We start from the raw sequence: 21,020 nt of genomic DNA, 5'->3' as shown, positions 1-21,020 counted from the left end.
CACAGGGTCTGCTTCACTTCATCATCACAATCCACACGCACACAAATCAGTCTGCAGGAACCAAGAGAACAACAGCCAAGTTTTGTAATTTATTCAGCCTTTGATCTTTTCACAGAGAGTTCTGAAACACCAGCTGTCTTTGATGGATGTGATATTATCTCCGAAGAAGTTTTATTTTCTTGTTAATTCTTGGTAATTTCCAAAACACAGCCATGAGGAAAGTCACCAGCACAATGGCTCACTGATTATATTTAAAAATATACAAGAATATCCACAGTGACAAAGCCTAGACCCTCAACCTCTCAAATGCACCATTTTTGTAACATAGCATTCAGGTCACAGTGGAGAGCAGAGAAGTGTTGTGAAGATCTAAAACATGCCAATTACCCAGTGTGGTGATGCTGGCTACAAAAGTCACTGAGGATCACACAGATTTCTGTTGTTGCTCTTCTTTTAAAAGATGGCAACAGCTCTTTCAATGGCTTTCTGGGATGGACTCTGCCACCTTTACTCAAAATGAGAGATCTTATTCTTCAAATAGATTGAGAGAACTTACAGAACAACGTGCCTTCACCTGGAAGGCAGCTGCCAGACTTGAACCCAAGACTGCGAAAACTTTATCTTTTGCAAGTTATTCTCTGGGTTGCAGCTTAATAGTCTCTTATCTCCGAATGCATCCTTTTAACCTATTAACGCCTCCTAGTAAATCCCTTGTTGTTTTGGCTTGGTACTGGTTTTGGATAATGCCATTTTAAAAAGTTACTTTCTTATTTGTAGTGTACACATGGATGTAGCAAATGTAAAGGGAAGTGGCATGGGCCTGAGCTCCATGTTTTCCTAATACTGAAATCCCTGTATTTACCCCCGTCAGCAGAATAAATATATTTCTATAAGAAAAGTAAGACTATGCAGTGTTAATTCTTCTGCGTGCCATTTACCACATAAGGCGATGATATGACTGCTGTCTTCATGTACAAATTTCCTGGTGACCGCTTCTTCCATGATCTGCTTTACCTAAAAGAGAAAAGGAAAAAGAAGTGATTGTAAGATCCCAACGTAAACAAGCACAGCACTTGGGAGTTTCAGCCTGTTTCAACCTTTAATCGCCTTTTCCCCATCAGAAGACCGATAACTCATTTAAGTTACTCTTTCCAGGGAAGAAAAGATAACAGCATTTAAGAAGGGGAAGAGAAGGACAAAACTCAGCACCTTTTTGTGTGATGGGGTAAACCAGTGGGAGCACAAGGACAAATCTGTTTGGAGCAGACCTCTCGAAAAGACTGAATTATTTCAGGGCACCCAGAACGACCTCAGCAGAAGTTCCAAAGGACTAGCAAGGCTTGTTATATGACGTGTCCTTGGCCTTCCTGTGCACAGTTACTTCCACTCATTAAACAAGACTGTGCATTGCTACATGCTCTCTCCACTTGAGGCATTGTGCTCTTTTTCAAGCAAGAAGTACCTCCGAGCTACTCAGGCATACATCCTAAGCAAGGTTTACAGCGACCTTTCTCCCATTCTGGCTGGGAAGAGAACCGAAGAGCAGACGGACCACAAAAGGCTCGTGGGGAGGTACAAGGCAGTGACATTTTGCAGCCGGTCACACAAACGTTTCCTGACACCGTATCTCTGTGTGAGTGGATTAGAGCAGAAAAAATAGCACATTTTCGAAGAAATCACCATCGGTGTCATCTGTGCCAATCTGGCAAACCAGAAGGAAAGCCCATAAGCATAGCCACATCCTTTGCTGTTTTCTCATCCACATCTGCTAGAAGCGCGGCATCTCGCTCAGTTTGAAAGGAAGCGATACGACAGACTGCCTCTGGAAACAGTCACACCTCTGACTGCCTGTACTTACATCTATAAAGCACACGTTTTAATGGATGGATGTTGTTAATAACCGGGGACTTCAGATGTCAGAGTAATTACAAAGGATGTTCTCACAGCTCTGCTGTGCCAGACACTATACAAAAATAATACACTACCCATAAAGACGACAGTGCCTTCAGTTAGAGCTTCTAGACAAAATTTAACAATTACAGCAACTAAAATAACATTTATCACACTTCTTACTGATTTAAAACAAAGCTCCCCTACAATTTCAAGGCTGATGTGTCAAGCTCCAGGGGGAATTCGTTACAGATTACTGACTTGCAAAAATTAAGGAAGAAAACAGACAAATCTTCCAATTGGGCCCTTTATAGAGAGGCTGCAGTTACCCTCCATTCATCTGCTAGCTCGTTCCTCCCCCAGTGGCTTTCTTAGCCTGATGCCAGATGAAACCTATTTGCCTCAGTCAACTCATTTATCAGGCACTCCTTCCTTTCTGGCCGTGGAGCACCTGCTTCTCTAGAAACAAATCCACAACCAGTTTTGGCTTCTCTCATTGTGAGCTATAATTACAGGGTTAGGATATTCTGCCGAAATAAATGCAACATCACTTTTAATATACGGAAGTAAGTGCTATTGTAGAAAAAGATTTAACAAGATACTCTCTGCTACCAACTTTTTTTTTTTTTTTTTATCTTGAAAACAATTTTTACGGCAGCCCTGGAGTCCAACAGAGTGAATTATCTGGCAGGTAATCAGTGTCTCCCCACAGGCAACTCTTTACCAACAAGCTCAGCAGCTCAGCCTGTCCATCAGTCAGCTCGGTGTGACCTGAGTGCCAGTGCAAGCTGCAGAGCAATGCCTGCCACTGGGGCTGGGTTTTAGTGCCTAGGAGACATCGATCCCTGCTCAGCAGGGCTGGCAGCCGTGTGCTGAGCTCTCATTAGGCTGCACCTGGTACCTGCCGTAAGCAGCTCGAAGTTAGCTGGGTTACTGCTTCTCCATAGCATCGACAGGTCCAAAGGTTGCGCGCCTTCCCTCCTGGTGTTGGCAGCAGGAGCTGCCGGAGCAGCACTTCGCCAGCAGCTGGGCTCAGCATCTGCACCGCTCTGCCCTGACGACGAGGTGGCCGCTGGCCACGAAGGGGCTCTCCTCAGAGCCCCACATTCTGGACCCAGCTGATCCTACAGAATTAGTACTTAACACACAGGAGCCCTCAGGGTTGCAAAGAAATATCGGAACAACAAAGCAAATGTGTAAGAGGCTCTGAAAGCAGGAATGTTTTATAGCTGAGGACTTCGAGTATCTTGCGCTTTATAAAACTGCCTCGCTGTTCTTGACAACATCAGCTCCCAGCATGGCAATGTGTTTCTTTCCTGTGGCATTACTGACATGATGGTAAGAACCTTGGACTTTCTGGGAGGTGGAGGAGTGACAGGATATCAAGAAAAGAAGCAATGGTGTGAGAAGGGCTCTCGGGTGGGCACTCTCACGGGAAGCACCCTAATTACCCAAGAAGAAAAAAAAAAACCTGCAGCAACAGTTCAAAAGAAAAAGGTTTGGGACGCAATAACCAACATGACTGTTGGCAGATTTTGGACCCAGGCCCTCCAGAGCTAAGCAGTGCAGACCAGGCAAGCAATCCATGGCTGTCCCCAACCGCTGTCAAATACAGAGCAACCTTTTCCAATTTCCAGGAGGTCAGTGCACGCCAGCAGAACGCATTTGGGAGCGTAGACAGTAGAGGTGAAGATTCAGAAGCTGGAATGCACTGTTCTTCAATCCCACGTCATCCCTCACTGCCACGTAATTCAGGGGCGCTTCAGGCAAGCAGCTGAAGCAAACAGCTCTGATCAAGCGGAACGAGCCCTCCCCCTGCCCTCCCGCTCTCTGTGCAGGGAGTCGCGCTGCTGGGGCTCTGCTGCCCGTTCCAGGGAGGCTCCTGGCAGAGAGGCTTTCGGAGCCTACACAAACACCCGCCTGCAGACACTGGCGGACCGACCAAACTGCCAATTAATCTCATTAAAAGAAGCACGAACACACACCACGCTGCCCCCCCTGCACAGGTACACAGACCTACTAAAGCTGCCGGACTGCTTTCAGCACCACACTTGCTGCCAGGGCGAAAGGCTGCCTCCTCCAGCTGCACCCGCATCGCCTGCCGTGCCTCACCTCTCCGTCCACGACCCACAAGGAGCAGCACAGCAGCAGAACCACAGAAAGCTGTACTTCACCAGCCTGCTACGACAGCCTCCAAAGACACTCAGCTCTCCCTGGTAAATGCAACAGACTGCATACACCAAAAGTTTAGCGACCCTTAGAAAGCAAGGATGGAGAAAGATCTAACCACCTGAGTAAAAACCTTGGCATTTGAGGAGCAAAGCCCATCACGACGGGATGCTGGAGGAGCACCACTGGGACAGTGCAGTGTCAGAGGCACTGAACAGTGCTCACCAACCACAGGAATAACCAGAACCACAGTTAAAACGCATGGCATTTATCCCTCAAAGAAGAACACCTTATCTCCAACACCCTCGCCTTCTTTGGCTTGTGCAGCTACTGTCCGTTTCATTTATTGATCGCTCCTGCTGTACTTTCTGTTACTCGTGATGAAGAACTGGGTGCTGTAAATACAAGCAGGTAAACGAGTCCCGTATTCCCGTTCAGAACTCGTTGCACTCTAGCTGTAAGATGACCAGCTGCATTTCTGAAGTGCTCTGAAACCTTCTTCGGTGAAACTGCTAAGGTTAATGTTATCCTATTTGTTTCACAGCAAGAAAGAGTGCTGGTTTTAAATCCAGAAAGAGCAAAAAAACTTCATTTCAGTAGGTAGACCAAATGGCTAAAGAAAGCTTGTTTTATGAGCCTACTTGTCACAACAGATTTTCCTGCAGAGAGAGATAAATGTTTGAAACATGAACTTACAAGCAGCCTCAGCATGAATCCCAGTAGAGTCAAATTTTGAAAACACATTACATGTCCTCCTTCCTACTAGAGGCAACAAAACACATTCTTTACCAGTGGGAATGGAAAGTCCATTTTAGATAAAGCAAAAAGCATTGCATTTCCCCAAAGGAAAAACGCAAAAGTTTTTCCTGAGAGGGAGAGAAAAAAAAATAAATAAAAAAAACACTTTGCACCAAATGACTTGTAGAGATTGCCCTTTTATATTTTGTGAAGACAACTGAATTTTAATGGGATTGGTGTAAACAACATACTGAAGAAACAAGCTTACCCTGAACTCCAGTAGATATTGAGTTGACGTGGAAATTAAGCAAGAAGATGAAGAGCCTGCATTTAAAGGACAAAGGGAGGGAGCGCAGCTTTGAAAACGTACACAGACTACTCAAGTTTCCAAAGCAAGGAGACCAACACACAGAATACAAACAGGCAGGTACAAAAGGCTGTGTGAAATGTCATACAGGAAAAAAAGGAGGCGGAAAATTCTACGGGATAAGTTTATTTACCATCATTAAGGGTGGCATAATCTGTTGGCTGTTATACTAGAGATTTGCATTCAATTCCTGGTTCCATTGACCAGTTGTTTTAAAAAAGGTCTCCATCTCAGAATCTGCAGCTGCCTCTTGGTACCATTTATCTGAATGGCAGCAGAGCAGGCAGGATCCCCCCCCCCCACTACAGGTCTGTGCAGTGCACAGCCAAGGGCTGTCACCTTGACATAAGCACAATTGTCAAAAAATCTCTCGTTATTATTTTACTGTGGAAAGTTCTGGGCAACCTCCCCCAAAAGCCAAGGCAATATAAATCCTCTTAGAGAGCGTTTTGCGGAGTGAGAGAAAAAAAAAAGCGAAAACCAAAGCAGATATGCAGATAACGTAGTGTATGAATAACACTTCCAAGTAATTTGAAAGCCAGAGCCCAATTGAAACCACTTTAGAGACTTTGAAAACAAATTAGCTTCAGCTTTTTTAATTATATACTCTACTTGTTCTCAGTTCAAGCTGGCTTGGGTCACGAAAATCCATTTCACTTTCGCTCTCACGCATTAGCGCAATATTGCACTGCTCAGACTGGGAGAACATTTCTCAGATTTATTTACACACTCAAACATTAACCCAGGAGAGCAAGTGCTCACAACTCTAAATCGAGCTTTATGCGATCGTGCCTCAGAGCTGGAAGTTTAAGCCGTAATTTCCAACCGAAGCGGGGGCTCTGGGTGCCAGCCCGCGGTGCCTGGTGACAGCGGTGGCTGCCCCGGCCGGGTCACGCCGGGACACGGCCCCACGGCTTCGTGCTCGGGGGGTTCGTTCCGTGGCAGGGCCTGGAACACCCGGTATCTCCCGCTTCCAGCACCGGGGATTGTGAGGGCAGCGGCTCCGGGACCCCCGGCTTTGCAGCACCTTTTTGGGGGAGCCTTGAGGCACGCTGCTCTCCTGCCGCGTCCCATCTCCCCATGAACCGCGTGAGGAGGGGACGGCGCGGGAGGGTAATTACCTGTCAGGCACAATTTATTGCTGCGATGTTTAAGCGTTACCCCTCGGCTGAGCTCCCCGCAGCTCCCAGCAGCCGACGCGGGTGTGCCTGATGTGCCCGAGCGCCGCACGGGCGGGATGCGGGGCAGCGGAGTGCGGGGCTGAGGCGCTGCCGGGAGCGGCGGCACGGGGACCCGCAGAGCGGTGCCCCCCGCCCGCTTCTCCTCCCGGGGTCACCTCAGGAGGAGCCGCCGAGCAGCCCGCTGCGGGGGGCGCTCACTGAGGCGGCGCCCGGCAGGCTCGGCTCGCCCTTACCGGCCCCGCAGCCCTCCGCAGGAGCCCCCCGGGACGCGCCGCCCGCCCTCACCTCCTTCTTCACGTTCCACAGCAGCTTCTCCTTCGCGGCGTCCGCCGAGCAGCTCATGGCGGCGCGGGGCCGGCCGCCCGCGGGGCCGCCCTCAGAGCCTCCCGCCCGCGCGGCCGGCGGAGCGCCCGCGGCGAGAAGCCTCCGCCTCAGCCCCGGCCCCGCTCCCGCCGCGAGTCGCCGCCGCCATCTTCCGCGGCCCCGCTGACGTCACCGGCCGGCCCTCCCGCGGCGGGGCGGCGCTGAGGGGGCGCTGAGGGCCCGGGGCCGCGGCGCCCCCTGGAGGAGCCGAGCCCGGCCCTCGCCGGCCCTCAGCTGAGAAAGTAAGGTAAGAGCAGAGAAAACAGCTGAACGGCACACACAGGTAAGGTTACACTGGCAACCTCACAACCTACTGCAGAACAGAGGCTGAATCTCTGACTGACTCCCTGGGTCAGCCAGGAAAGGTTAAAGACTTCCAAAATACAGGCTAGGTTACTTTTGTGGTCATATAAGTTTTGTGTAAATCTTAATGTAAGATCGATTTTCTCTGCAATTCTTATTAAAAACTCACATTTGTTCCCTGAACGTGAAAAAACAACATTGCTAACCAGTGGTTTTACAATTAAAGGAAAAGCCCACAGAAAGTCAAAGCCAGTTGCCTGCAGGGCACCTCTGAGCACACTGATGGCTCCTGTAAAACTACAGCCTGCAGGGCATGGGCGAAAAGTAGTGGTAGATCCATGCAAAAAGCCATTTGCAGATCCAGTATTTCTGTGTTCCAGGAATCCTAACTGCTTGGTGAGGATCAATAACTAAAATGCAGAACGAAAGTGCAGAGACCAACACGACAAATAAGAAATTTCTTACACTGGAGAAAAATCAAGGAAGACAAAATATAACACTTTATTAAAAATTGGTGTTCTATTTACTGCACCGATAAAACACCTTATTCGATAGTTAATATGGTTAACTGCATTAATTATTTTATTCATAAGACTGACCTTTAAAAGTTAGACAAAAATAAAACAAAGCCTGATGCTATAAGAAAACAGCTTGATCACAGAATGAGTTTAAACAACAATAGTATTTACTACCTTCTGGATACAAAATCTTATAGAAAACCAAAGTGCTTTATTATTATGAAATAAACTAAACTTCAGCATCCCTCTGACTTAGGGGAGGGTCTTACCCCCATTTTTATTACAGAGGAGGAAAAATTATGCACATACAGAAAAATTGACTTACTGTATGTCATCAAGTTAGTGGCAAAGCTGGAAACAGAGGTCATGCCCCCTCATCTCTTAATAAAACCTCAGTTATCCCAACAGAATGGATGGTATGAGATTTGGCCGTTAAGGTTTCATGCCAAGGATTGTCAGAGGATATAATCTAATTGTGTAAGAAGGGCTCCTGGGCCAGGCACATTCTGTTAAGGTATACCTCATCAGTATTTCTAAGAGTAAATTATGTCTGAAAATTTAAAACCAAATAAAATCTAACCAAAACCACAAGGAGCACTGCCTGTTCCAAGCAGAAGGCTGTTTTTCAATAACAGCACGATATCAGTCTCTTCAGTGCCCTCCAAGCTTGGGTCAGCTTTTTTTTTTTCCCTTTAATTTTTAACCAAGAATTGTAAGAGATAAAAAGTCATCAGAATGGAATGTTACAATAGGATAAATGTCTTGCATTCCAAAAACTAAATGTCAAGGTGAAGGTTAAACATTTAGTTTTGTCTTGGCATTTATCAAACAGTTGGAGACTGCTACCCTGCAGAGCTCTCTCTTTTGACATTATTGCCTAATTAACACTGATATTGAAGAACTGTTTAACATAAGATACTCACTCAAGGCACCAAGTCTCCTTCTCTGTTGAAAGGCTGAGGCTGTTTTTCAATATGTTAGGACCCCATTAGAGAAACACACAACCCTTTATTACAGTGCTTGTGTACAGATGTCAGTTACTGTTTTCTATTCATACTCTCAGTCTGCTAATACTATATCTGAATGTGCAAAAGTTCACTTAAATTCAAAGCAAAGAGGACAGCGAGGTTACCAATGAGGCAAAAAGGCATTTCTTCCTCCTAAAGGCTACTTTAAATTCACAGTCACATCAGTAAACACATCCACTGGTGATGGTTTATGTAGGAGGCCATTACAAGTCTCTTACTTTGCAGACATAAATGCATATAATTAGAAATCTATATTGTCTTAATGGTGATCATAATTTATGATATTTAAAGCCAGCAGAGAAAATTCTTAGGAAGCACAGCTGTTTGCTCTAGAAGTGGACAGCTTACTACAAACAAGCAAATGCTGCATTTCAAAGCTGCATTAGCCTTTTCAGTGCTGCTTTTTCTCCATTCTAGGAGGTTGTAAAAATGAATGTGTTCTTGTCGAAAGAACATATACCCTGCAACTAGGTAAAGGAAGATTAAGATGAGAATATAAAGTGTTAAAAGTTCTCAGAACCTGGCAGTCAGACTGTGCAATCAATATGCCATGATTTTGGTGGAACAGACATTCAATTAACATTCAGTATGAGAGCAGTTTCAGATAGGCAGGACTCTTAAGAGAACATAAAGTGGTCTGTATTACTTGCATTAGAAAAAAAAGTTTGACCTATGAACTGTGTTAAGTGATGGCAGCATCCATGTCTACATTTAGACTTTGAGATTTCATGCAACTCACCCAATTCTGTAACCAATCGGGTAAGAAATAACCCAGGACACTCCACATTGTATCAGGAACACACAAGCACTGCAGCCCTACCTAGGAAGGGGATCTCTAGTAGTACAATCATTTAGCCGTGTGCAAGTGTCCCACAACATACGTATGCAGAGGATTTCCTGTTGTTCTCCTATTCCTGATCTGTCCACCAGTGGAGGGAACTATAGGACTGTTAGTAAAATCCAACCACAAATATTTATCTAGGATCTCTCAGCCACATCCTGAAAATCTTATCAGGACAAAAACCAAGAATGTGGTTTTAAAAGGTCTTTTAAATGGACAAAGCTTCAGTGTTTATAAAATTAGATTACTACTAAGTAAAGCTAACAGCCTGTCAGTGTTCTGGCTACAGTGGCCAAACGCTATTTAAAATCATTCCAGTTTTATTCATAACTTAATCTAAAAGCAGATGTTTTGCAACCAGTACTAACTGGGAGTAGAAAAGGAAGAATGAATGGCAATGAGGGGAAGGTGGTGAAATGAAAAGGATATCTGTAATCATTTAAAAAACAAAACAAAACAACTGCTTACAGTTGTGATATTCCACATTTCTCAAAGAGGAAGAAGTTATTTTACACTTTTTAAGAGGGTTCTCATAACACCAGGTGGTTCGCAAAAAGGTTTGTTTTAAAAATTAATCTAAATTCAAACCAGAAATTAGTTCTTGTTGGCTATGGGATACAGGGAAAAGAAAACTTGCTAAATCAAAACAGAAGCTTTTTTCTGCTGCTTGCGGCATAGTCTTTCACAATTTGAATCAATCTCTTAGGGAATACTGGGAGTACAGAACTCAATCCCTGAATGAAAGCATCTGGACCTGCAGACTGATTGGGCACTCCTGTTCTTTCACATCCTCCTTCCCAAACCTGAACTTCCAAGAGAGAAGAGGTGCAAAGATGATGTTTTTCTGCTTATAACTTCTTTTAAACAATTTTGCAAGGCTACCAGCATCATTTACTTAACCTGCTAACATTGACTATTACAGTAGCATGAAAAAAATAATCATTTGCCAAGAAATAGAATGACATTTAAAATTCGTATTTGTGGCACATCTCATTTGTTGCAAGATGGGGAAAAAAGTACAGGAGAAAAAAAATGAAGCTGTTAAGTATAGAAAAAAGATCTATCAGTACAGCCTCTGCTGGTAGCTTCAAAGCACCCACCACAATTTAATTTAAATAATATCAGTGGAGGCAAAAAAAAAAAAAGGAAAAAAATCCACATCACACTTCAGCACAATTAAAGAAGAAAAAGTCTTTGTCAAAACTAATCGCAGCAGCTGTATTTTCACAGGCAGAATAGAAAAATGAGCTGGAAAGCAACAATTTGCAGAAAGCAATATAAAAAGAAAAGAGGTTTTTAGAGTTTTAGAGAGGCCTTTCACAAAAAAGGCAGGTGCATTACTGTGGCAACACTGCTTCCTGAATGCCTTTCACAGAGTCCCAGCTAGGCAATAAAAACCCTGGAAGCTTGCAGCCATTAGTGTTTTCTTACCAAGCGTCAACAATTTCATTTTCAAAAGCCTAATTGAATGGAAATCACTATTTGGTTCCCTCCCCTGCTTCTGTTACTACCAAGCCATCTACCATCCTAGTTTTAGTTATGACTTCACTGTATTTGCTTGCCTTTTGCATTAATTTGCTTTAAAACTTATATAAACATTTGGCACTGGTCAAAGGAGCTCAAGACTAACCACTGTGGAATCTGAAGCTTCCCCATTCACGTACAATAGAAAGAAATAAAAGCCACTGTCACATATCCATAGGTGCCAAAGAGCAACCACCAAGTAGTAACCATTTAAGTGGTAAAATTTGAATCTGCAACCTACACCTGAAACATACAATCAAACATTTAAGACATCAGCAACTTTCCATACTAAACTTGAAACTGGATTTCCAGAGACCCAAATTGCAGAACAGCCTTGACTCCAATCGTTTCAGCAGTCCTTTAAAATTAACACCCAGCCAAGCACTCAGAATAAAGCTGACAATACCAGTTTAAAATTCAGTATAAACCATCTCTCCCCTTTGTACACAACCTCTTGCAGTTTTATGCTAGAACAAGGTTTTTATGATTATTCTTCTCTCTCCACTTCAACTTCTATGGTCTAGAAGTGATTCAGAGAACAAAACTTAAATTCACTCTTCAGTACGTGAATATTACCTACCACTACAAATATTTAGTCCGTACTTCCCCAGTCACTGCAATTTTTTCCCCGTTGCTTGAGAAATTGGACATCAAATAGCACTTTCGGGCTACAGGAGCAAAACTTATTCTGCAGACTGGGATTGGTTCCATAAACAGGGTTATGGCATCACAGTCCTCAACACTGCCAACCCTGCCACAATCTATTCCTGATGTTTTCTAACCAGATAAAAGTTTCTTCCTTCACCATACCTATTTCTCCAGCTCCCCTGACAAGTTATTCCATATATAAGTCTTTTAAATGTTCTCATTTTCACATGACTCTACTCTTACCTTTTCAGAAGAGCTTGCCTTAGAATTCATGACTTTTAAAGACAGCTATTTTGGAACACAATCTTTTGTATGTGCATTGGGGAAAAAACAGGTGGAAGATATTGCACATGCAGTGCATCTGACTATTGGGTAGCTAGACATTTCATCCAAGGGTTATCAGATGTAGTGTTTATTAAAAGTAGTCACGTTTGAGTTCTGTCTGCCCCCTCTTCAGTATCTTGATTTAGGAACAGGAAGTTCCATTACACCAAACCCTAAGACGACAGATATCTGGAAAAAGATTTTCAAATCACACCATCTCACTCAGAAAAGAGTACTTCTCACAGGAAGTAAGATATCTGGCAATCAGATTTAAAAAAGCAACCACAGACTGTCAGAATCAGTGTTTCAGGTTCCACTCCTCAAGTCATATGAAAAGGGGGCCAGTCTGTATTTAAAAAACACGGTGCAAAACAAACATATTAGTTCTCAAAGCCCTTGGCCTTTAGTGTTGTTTTGTGTACAAATGCCCATTTGCATCTCTACGGAGACAAGAAGCCAAATGAAGATCAGTCCACAGAGTCCAACCGTCCCCTCCCTACTTCCTGATCTCCCTCAAAGAATATTGATACAAGCCTCGAAACCAAACCCTTTCTCCTTGACTGATATGCTAGTGGCCCAGCTGACGGTCATCATAGGTGCTGTATCTCTTCACATGGATTCGGCGCACTCGGTCACGAAGTTCAAAACCATCATCGTCCTCACTATGAGAGGCCTGGCTTCGGCTCCTGCTTGTTGCTTCCAGCAGGGAGTTATCAGGAACCCGTGGTGTTTCATACAGTAAGACGTTTAGAGTTTCTTCATAAATTCGTGCCTCAGGGAATTCAACCTGCAAAAAACAACAGATGTCCTTCTCCTGATCTATACATGGTAACGTGACTGGAACACATGCCCATAAGTAAGAAGATACATACAGTTAAAAAAAAAAAGGCACGCACTATGAAAAGAGTAAAATAATTGTAAATGGGAAAGATGAGCAAAGCAGTCGTATCCCAAACCAATACCTTGGTTTGCTTCTTCTCTGTGGCATACACTATAGAGGTACAACAGACTTCAGCAAGTTTCCGACCCTGTCCATAGAAAGACCAGCAGCAGATTTCATCCCCTATGACATCCTTAATGAAAAGAACTCTGCCGTTGAATCGGAGAGAGAGCTTGTCAAACAGTTCTATGTTCTTCAGCAAGTTGTCATCTGAATTACTGAAACCAAAAAAAAAAAAAGGAATGAAGTTTTTGTATTTTTTCAACTGGCTATCTACGATATTTATATACCTATTCCACCAGAGCTTTAAGCATTGATCTGACTGCAGAATACAAGCAGTGACTCACTACCATATGCTGCCAAGAAAAGAGAGGGTAATAGCCGTCTTCAGATACAAATAAGATGCTCCTGATCCCCAAGAGCAAGCACATCAGCCTGTAGAGGTTAAGCTACATAATCAATAACAACAGCAGTTTTCCTAATCATTACCTCAACTTTCTCTTGATTTAAAGCTGAAGGTGATTAGATCAAATGCTAACTGCAGTTCTGTTTAGCTTAGCAACAGCAAAAGTCTAAAGAGTCAATGTGGTCAAAGGCCAGCCAAAAAGGATGGTGTTCTGCATGTAAGACAAGTGATACCTTATACAAATTTATAGGGTGAATAAACTATTTAGGAAATGAAGTTTTGTTGACAATCAGCAAAATTTAGGATCTTATGTACTTTTCAAAGCAAGATCTAGATGTTCTGAAGACAATAAAGTACAGTGTTGTAGCTTTAAAAATAAAGTAAAGCTACCAGAATGCTACCTGTAAAATTTAAACTATTACTCAAATAATAACACCATGACCAACGCCCAAAAAATTAAAAGCATTACTCCTCTGATAATAGCTTGAATCCAGCTCTACCAGAAGTTTGTACTCTGTGCTCTTTTCTGTCTCATTTTATAGGTGACTGGGAATTACATGCAGTTATGTGGAAGCTATTGAACATATTGTCTAGACAACAAAGCTAACTTTACTACCTTTAACAGTAAAATTCCTTACTCATTGGACCCAGAAGCTCAAGGTTTGCACCTTGCTGCCAAGGATTTACCCAGAGGAATGAAATCATACTGTTTTGTGCAGTATCTTAACTTTTGCAAGCAGTCCTGGAAGCCTAGGAGATACTTGTGAAACCAGACACTGTTAATATGAACAGCCAACTGGGCTCTCCATAAAATACTTAGTCTGAGATGTACTTCTGTTCAGATCTAACTCAAAAAAGCACGATGTACAACCCGACACAGTCTTCAGCTCTCAAGAATCACTTGATAAAGCAATCTGGGATTCCACCGCCAGCAAATCCCAGGTTTTATCAAGTGCAGTACTTTATTAAGTGCGAAAAAAACTTAGAAGTCTTCATCCATTTATGTTATTAGACTACACTGACAAAGTAACTAAGAAAACTCATAATGATGAATAGGAAGAACAGAAGGAGAAAACTTTTGCTTGCTAGCCACCAGCATAGAATTTTAAATAACAATTCCTCATTTAAACACCATCAAGGCATGAAGATTCATGTGGAAGGAATAATTAGAACCCTACAGCTAGTTGAGAAACCAACACCTCCTGGTATCGGTTCTGTTGCTCTCATTGCTAGCATGTTTACATTTCCAGACCCACGGTGACTAATGTGCTATTCTGCACTTGCTTAGCATCACTGCCATAAACTAAAGGGTAACACTGTGAGGAACGCAGGATGACTGGCAGATACAGAATGCGGTTAGCTGAAAAACAGGCTGCTCTTCAGCACTCCCTCAGGTAGCATTTCCCGACTACCTGAAATTTCATGATCAGAATCCATCTCTCTGACAGACAGATGATCAGTTTGTCCAGAGAAAAAAAGCTTCCAAGATTGCATGTTAGATTGAAAAGGCTGAAATTGAGGATTCTGCATAGCATAAAGAATTACTCACATCACTCCAATGACTGGTTTGGGAAAATCCAGATCCATTCCAATAGCATCATAACAAAGGGATCAGGATAGTTAAACCATAAAACTAAATAAATAATGCTACTTAATACAGGAGGAAAGCCAGTAAATTCTTGCACTGTCCCCATCTGGGTTGTTCCTGAACAGAACAGATGCTTTACTCTGTAACCAAATAATTAATTCATCTAGAGGCACTGGAGGAGATGGAACATCAAGAATTTCTGTAGTTCAGGGTAAAAGAGTGCTGGCATAGGTACATGCAGACTCAAAAGGAAAGCTAAACTGAAGAGCGAGGGATCACAGCTGCATTAGCTGTGCACTGCAGAGGTAACACCCCGGTAACAGCTTGCACTGCATTACCTAAGTTACACCTGGTTTCAGCCAACATTAATAGTCTCATCATTCTCATCTCTTATCCCTCCTCTCTGTTCGTTTTCATGCACAGACCTCTAGCACAACTGATCTTCGTGCTACAGTTCCGATACAGTTTGTCATCTCCCCCAACCCCATTTTAGATAAATTTCGACCAAAAATAATTGCACTCAAATTCACAGAACAGCATGGTTGTGAGCTAAGTAAACAAAATTACAAGTTCAGCTGTATCACATCTTCCTCCACTCCCATAGTTAAAGGTAAAATTTCCCGTAACAGTGGGGGTAAAAAGTGACATACCTGGTGTAAGAGTATTTGTTGTTGCTTCTATTATAGAGCAGCTTAACAACGGGCTATTGGGAGAGGAAGAAAAAAAAGCAGAAGAGTTAAGTTTCGTGTTTGAATAAATTTAGCAAGCATTCGGTTTCTCAGTGGATAGTTGTGGAAAAGCAGTTACTTTCATTGATGATTCTATCAGTCTTTCTTCTTCTTTTGGAGATGTGATAATAGGGATGTTACAGACAGGTTCATACAAGTCTTTCTTGTCCTGTTTAAAAAAAAAAAAAATGGAGAGGAAATAAACTCAGAGAGATAAATGCTAAAACTAACATCTGCTGCTGCTCTCCCTTCCAAACCCTCCAGCCATGTTCCCAGACCCTGTGATGCAAAGGAAAAGCTCTGTGTTGCCATAGGAACCACACAGCATTACCTTGATCTGCAACCCAGAAATACAGCTGAGAGATTTCCTATTCCCAGAAGGCAACAGTGATTGAAATATTGGGATGCAGGTGGATGTCCTTCTTAGCTATAGCAAGGACTCTGAGCTCAAGTCATATCTGGTTTAAGTGGGTTTACTATTCTACCCTTTTTTTGAAGAAAAGGATAGTATGAGTTTGCAGTAGTTTTAATCAAAACACTGCAGTATGTAAGAGTATCACCCATTATGAACTGAACATTTGGCAAGAACAGCATGTCACCAAAACGGACTTCAGCCCCCTGTGATACAAAAGCAACAATCAAGAGCGTGTGGTACAGCCTGTGACTCCAGATTCCTCATGTAGCAAATTAAGGAGAGCTCAATAGCTAATAGGAAAGCTTTAGAACATTTTGTTTTTAGACAAAACATTTTAAATTCCAAACTAAAAGGAAAATTGTCAGTGAACCTTTGCATTTATTTCAGTGGATACAAGAAGCGTATTGAACATAATATGAGAGATTTTTGTCGTGCAAAAAATATTATTTCATAATCTTAAGATTAATGATATCTATTATATCTGGGCTAACCTCATTAAAAAACTGGCGAAACAAGCTGATTTCAGTCAGCTGAACTTGAACTTCTGAGACTAGTGAAGTGAATAAAGCCAACGTGGGCTTACATATCTGCAATGCCTAGTAATAAAATAACAGAAAGCAAAGTCCTTAAAGTAATGAGTGCTTACCAGATCAATCTTTTTCTCCATTAAGATTTAAACTCAGAAAAAACATGAAGTTACTTGAACGGGTGCTGCTTATAAGCATTATCTAATCAGAAGCAACATAACTTGCAGGACTTTTAGACAAATCCCATAAGATCTTTTAAAACACACATTCAAAACAGCCATGTTTATTCTAAAGATCTCACTTGACTGCTGTTTCATTTTTGCTATGTTACTTTGTCTATCTACGACTGGATGCATCTCTAAGGCCATGAAACTCTCGTGTTGTCTACAGGAATTTTTATAAGCAATGCACACACCAAAAATTTTACAGGCTACTTCTACTTCTTACCTGCAGGGCTGCTTGGCACATGTCCACTAAGCCTTGAATGAGATAATACTTGGCTTCTGCCATCAGCTCTTTGATCTCCTGCCTGTGTTTTGGAAGTGCAATCGTGTCATCTCGGAGATAGTTTAAAATTGTTCCAAAGTGCTTCCCACAGCGGTCTATAAGGATCCAACCTGAAAAATAACCATTGAGACATTTCAATGACCTCAACGCTAGGAGGCAAGAAAAAGCTGCTCAGAAAGGTTGAATAAGCCTACTGCTTCCTGAACTCCACGATATTCTTCCCATTTCGTTCAGTGGAAGTCTTTATTGACTTTCAGCAAATTGAAGTTGGTTACAGAACAGAACCCGACAGTGGAACCACTCTTTTGGTACCTCCTATGTTCTCACTACTTGCCAGCACGCCAGAAGAAAAGCCTCAAACTAGAACTACTTGGCTTGCTATCACTAGGCATTAAAACAATGCAGCAGGCCCATGACTATCAATCAGGCAGCGTGCTGCCGGACCAACGTTATCTTCTGTGCTTCATCTTTTCTGTGTTATGTTTTGATTAAAGGAGTGGACCTTTACAACTACCAAAGGAAGTCATTAGTTTACATCTATTTAACTGACTGGCTGAGCATTTCAAGCCTTAAAAACAATATTTATTGTTAGGTAGGTTGCTAGTTCTATTTAGACACTTGTCATATTCCTAGCAAAATGGAGGTGTGCTGTGTTTGGGAATAGATGTAAGAACTGTTGCTACAGTGTAATGCTGAGCAATTCAAAACTCACCAGTAAGAAAGCCAAGGAACGACTACAATAGAGAACTCAAGAACGTTTGCAACAAATTAGACTGGGTCTAAGTTTTGTGGCCTAATTAGAAGGATTTGGCAGTTTTCCCACCATATCTTCTCCTGCTCAGAGTTAAAGAGAAGTGTTCCAAAGATGCTAAAAGGTAGGCTAGCCCCAAAAAACCCACTGTTCTAGTTTCCAAACAGAAGGAAAGAACAGGACAGGGGCAGATCAGTAGAGAGCAGAGGAGGGATGCAGCACAGGAAACAGCAGTAGACAGTTTTTGCAGTTCCAAACATCCCTGAAGTGACGCTCGCTAGGAAACAGGATGTCTGTCTTGCTGGCAAACAATAGCAGTGGAGGACATACGTAGGCAGAGGTCTTAATACAGTGCCAAATCCTTTTCCATAGCGTGGAAGGCAGGCAAAAAAAAAATAAAAATATCTGGGGACCTAAGCATAGAAGACAACACTGGGAAGACGGCTAACCCACTGCTAGTCTCCAGCTGCAGCTGTCTGAAGACGAGCAGAAGAGCTTTCACCGATGAGCATTTGGAAACCACTAGAGGCTAAATACTTGATGTCTTCTCTGAACTTCCCCACAGTGCCCTGATTCCTAAGGTACCATTTTTCCCTGGACTACCATAGAGAGGGAAGTTAAAACATTCATATCCACTGCTGACAAATACTACTTTTCTTAATTGTCCTACTCTCTATTATGAATTTTTCTGCTGCCAATACTCAGTATCCAGCAGGAGGTAACACAATACTTGCCTGATAGCCAAATACCACTGCAACATTGTCAGCCACAAGCAGAACATGCTGCTGGGAAGGGTAAGAAAAAGTCTTCAACACAGCAAGCAAGGCTGTCCTGAGTTTTAACGCTGAAAACTGAATCTCCCCTCCCTAAAGACATTTCGATTAATGCCACTGCACAACACCACGTAAATGACAACCCACATGCTGTCTGTTCAGTCCTGATAACAACATCAACAATCTGCATACCAACTGCGATTGCAGGAAAGAGAACCAGTCCTTCCGCTCGTTAATTTTAGTAATGAAAGAACACGTTTTTATAACGCACAGAGGATCGTTACAGCCAATGGGATATGGCCACCTAATGTTCCACGTTATTTTTGGAATACATCTTTACATCTTTCACAGGGCATAGTCTTAACATATCTGAAAAACAAAACCCAGTTGTTTTACAGAACTCTCAATAACAGAAGACATTCCTGTACCTTCCTTGTCCGTGAGCACTTCCATTCTGCCGCTGAACATGGCCTTCAGCATCGTGTCGTGCCTGGTCAGTACCTGCACTGTAGTGTAGTACAAGGAGCCCCCGACGTTTAGCCGCACGTACTTGTTACCGAGGCTGCCTCCTTTGAAGCTGCAAGCTTTGGGCTTGGGCCCTGCAGCTGGACAAAGGGTGGTGGTTAGACACGTGTCCCCCGACATCTCCTTCTGTAGGTAGATGACAACCCTGCAGAGCGTGGGCTTGATGGACTCCGCCGTGATTGGTGACGAGTCACAGGTCACTGGGCGAGGACGGTGAGGCCACAACGGTCACGACCACCGGACCCCTGAAACACAAACATAAGATCAACACAGAAGCCCACAACTTCCATGAAGAAACAAAACCATGAAGTCCATGTTAAAGAAGAGACAAATTCAGGAGACTCCTAAAGACACATCCACACAGATTCTGACAAAACAAGATCTAGGCGTTTTTCAAACAACTCGCACAGCACTGCGGTGGCTGCTCAGCACCACGCAGCCAAGTTACGACTGCATCACCGTGAGCGAGGTCAGGTTAACTTGTCTGGACTTCCTGTTGTTCAGGCTCCAACCAACACCACAATCACCACACAATACTGCAGCCCAAGCTGAAATGCTGGATGGAAGTCAGCTCCCTCTCAACTTCCTGAAAGAACGTAACTTTTTTGTGCAGATCTGAAGCAGGATGGAAGAACTCATGGCAGTGCCTTCAGCTGCAGCGATATCAGAAGCGCTTAACTGGAGGCATTTACAGAGCCTGCAGCAGCCTCTTCCTCAAACGCCTTGCCAGTGAAACGCTCCAATACAACTTGCTGTTTCCTGACAACTCCTTTCATTCAAAGCTTTTTTCCTCCATCCTGGAAAACCAGTCAATGTAATTTTAATTTTTTATTATTATTTTTAGGCCCATCCCACCCTCAAAGTATGGCCACTATTTGGAATATCTGTTTCGTTAAAAGCCATATGTTCACCGCTTCTGTCTCTCCTCTGTCTCACTACACTCATCGTTCCATCAAAGATGAGCTCAGATTGGAAACAAACAGAATAAAATTCAGCCTAACAGGTGGGATCTGAAGTTCTTTAATTGGGAAAGTAAAAATACAACCTCCTCATCTATCCTTCTTTTCAATAATTCTTGTTCTCGAAGGCATTTTGCTGTTGTTTTTTTGTTGTTGTTAAAACTATTTCAGACTACAAATATTTCCTCCCTTCTCTGTTCCATGACTGTAGGACATGAGTAATCTTTTATAAATAAATATAATAACCTGCACATTTGCTAATCTGCTAAGGATGTTACTGTTCTTCCCACATCCTTCTTCCTTCTCACCCCACCTCAGCTTTCAGTGTGGAACAAACCCCGCGACTCGCTACCATCCATACAGCAAGTTATTTACCAGCTTCAGGTGTATCTCAAAATTGCTAGAGATCTTAATAACTACTGAACATGGAACAAGATCTAAAATAGCATTATTCTGCAACTCCCAATTCAGTTACTGTAACGAAGCAAACACTCCAGACAAAACACGTCCTGTAACAAGCAACACAGACACCGAGCAGCGCATCAGGACACAGTGCCAGCACCAATTTTAGCACCACGGGAGCACAGTTTGTCTGTAAATGCTTTAACGGGGCTCCCGCTCGCTGTGACCGAGCACACCAACCCCAGCCGCAGGCTCCATCGCGCAGCCGACCAGGCGAGGCTTTGCCCGGTTACCTCCGGCAGGCCTGCAGCAGGGAGCCGAGGCCAGCAGCGCTGTGCGGGGAGCCCCCCCCGCGGCACCCGCGGCACCCGCGCCAGGCGGACACCGAGAGGGGCTCAACACCCGGCAGCGCTCCGGGGGCCGCGGGCAGGGAGCGCTCCGAGCGCCGCCGCCGCCGCCTCCCCGCCGCGCTGAAGGGGCCCCGCCGGGCCCGGCCCCGCTCCCGCTCCCGCTCCCGGCCCCGCCGCTCACCCGCCCGCGGCCGCCCCGCGCCGCGCCCCGCTCAGTTCCGCCGGCGGCCCGGAAACGCGTCCGGGCCCGGCCCC

The 21,020-nt window shown here is 43.7% G+C and overlaps 2 protein-coding genes across 5 annotated transcripts in view; both read right to left on the bottom strand.

Annotated features, from left to right (window-relative positions):
* The window catches only part of SGSM2 (small G protein signaling modulator 2), a 49,147-nt gene extending 42,341 nt beyond the window's left edge, over positions 1-6,806 (bottom strand). For all 3 annotated transcript variants that reach the window (XM_084299877.1, XM_084299878.1, XM_084299879.1), the window contains exons 1-2: positions 6,631-6,806; positions 939-1,014 (exon numbers count right to left, since the gene is read on the bottom strand). In XM_084299877.1, coding sequence (XP_084156003.1) covers positions 939-1,014; positions 6,631-6,687 — 133 coding nt within the window. In that variant the 5' untranslated portion in view covers positions 6,688-6,806. The remainder of the gene's footprint in view (positions 1-938; positions 1,015-6,630) is intronic.
* A 734-nt stretch (positions 6,807-7,540) lies between these two features.
* On the bottom strand, positions 7,541-20,976 carry TNFAIP1 (TNF alpha induced protein 1). Of its 2 annotated transcripts, none has more exons than XM_084299872.1 (7): positions 20,947-20,976; positions 18,958-19,299; positions 16,946-17,115; positions 15,636-15,725; positions 15,479-15,531; positions 12,857-13,052; positions 7,541-12,681 (listed from the first exon to the last, which is right to left on the bottom strand). In XM_084299872.1, the coding sequence occupies exons 2-7, from the start codon at positions 19,172-19,174 to the stop codon at positions 12,463-12,465; spliced, it is 945 nt and encodes a 314-aa protein (XP_084155998.1). In that variant the 5' UTR covers positions 19,175-19,299; positions 20,947-20,976; the 3' UTR covers positions 7,541-12,462. The 2 variants fall into 2 exon arrangements, with proteins under 2 accessions (XP_084155998.1, XP_084155999.1); XM_084299873.1 differs by lacking the exon at positions 20,947-20,976 and adding an exon at positions 20,656-20,885.
* Between the last annotated feature and the right edge of the window lie 44 nt (positions 20,977-21,020).

This window comes from Netta rufina (genome assembly GCF_964035555.1).
Source record: "Netta rufina genome assembly, chromosome: 21".
NCBI lineage: Eukaryota > Metazoa > Chordata > Aves > Anseriformes > Anatidae > Netta > Netta rufina.
Note: the sequence above shows the minus strand (reverse complement) of the source record. Positions and strands in the feature narration are given on the sequence as shown.

Excerpts from the sequence above, each read along its gene's own strand:
- TNFAIP1 (XM_084299872.1), bottom strand. The coding sequence starts at position 19,174 with ATGTCGGGGGACACGTGTCTAACCACCACCCTTTGTCCAGCTGCAGGG. Across the intron at positions 17,116-18,957 it reads AGTGCTCACGGACAAGGAAG|GTTGGATCCTTATAGACCGC; the intron begins GTACAGGAATGT and ends GTTATTTTTCAG. Across the intron at positions 15,726-16,945 it reads TGTGCCAAGCAGCCCTGCAG|GACAAGAAAGACTTGTATGA; the intron begins GTAAGAAGTAGA and ends TTTTTTAAACAG.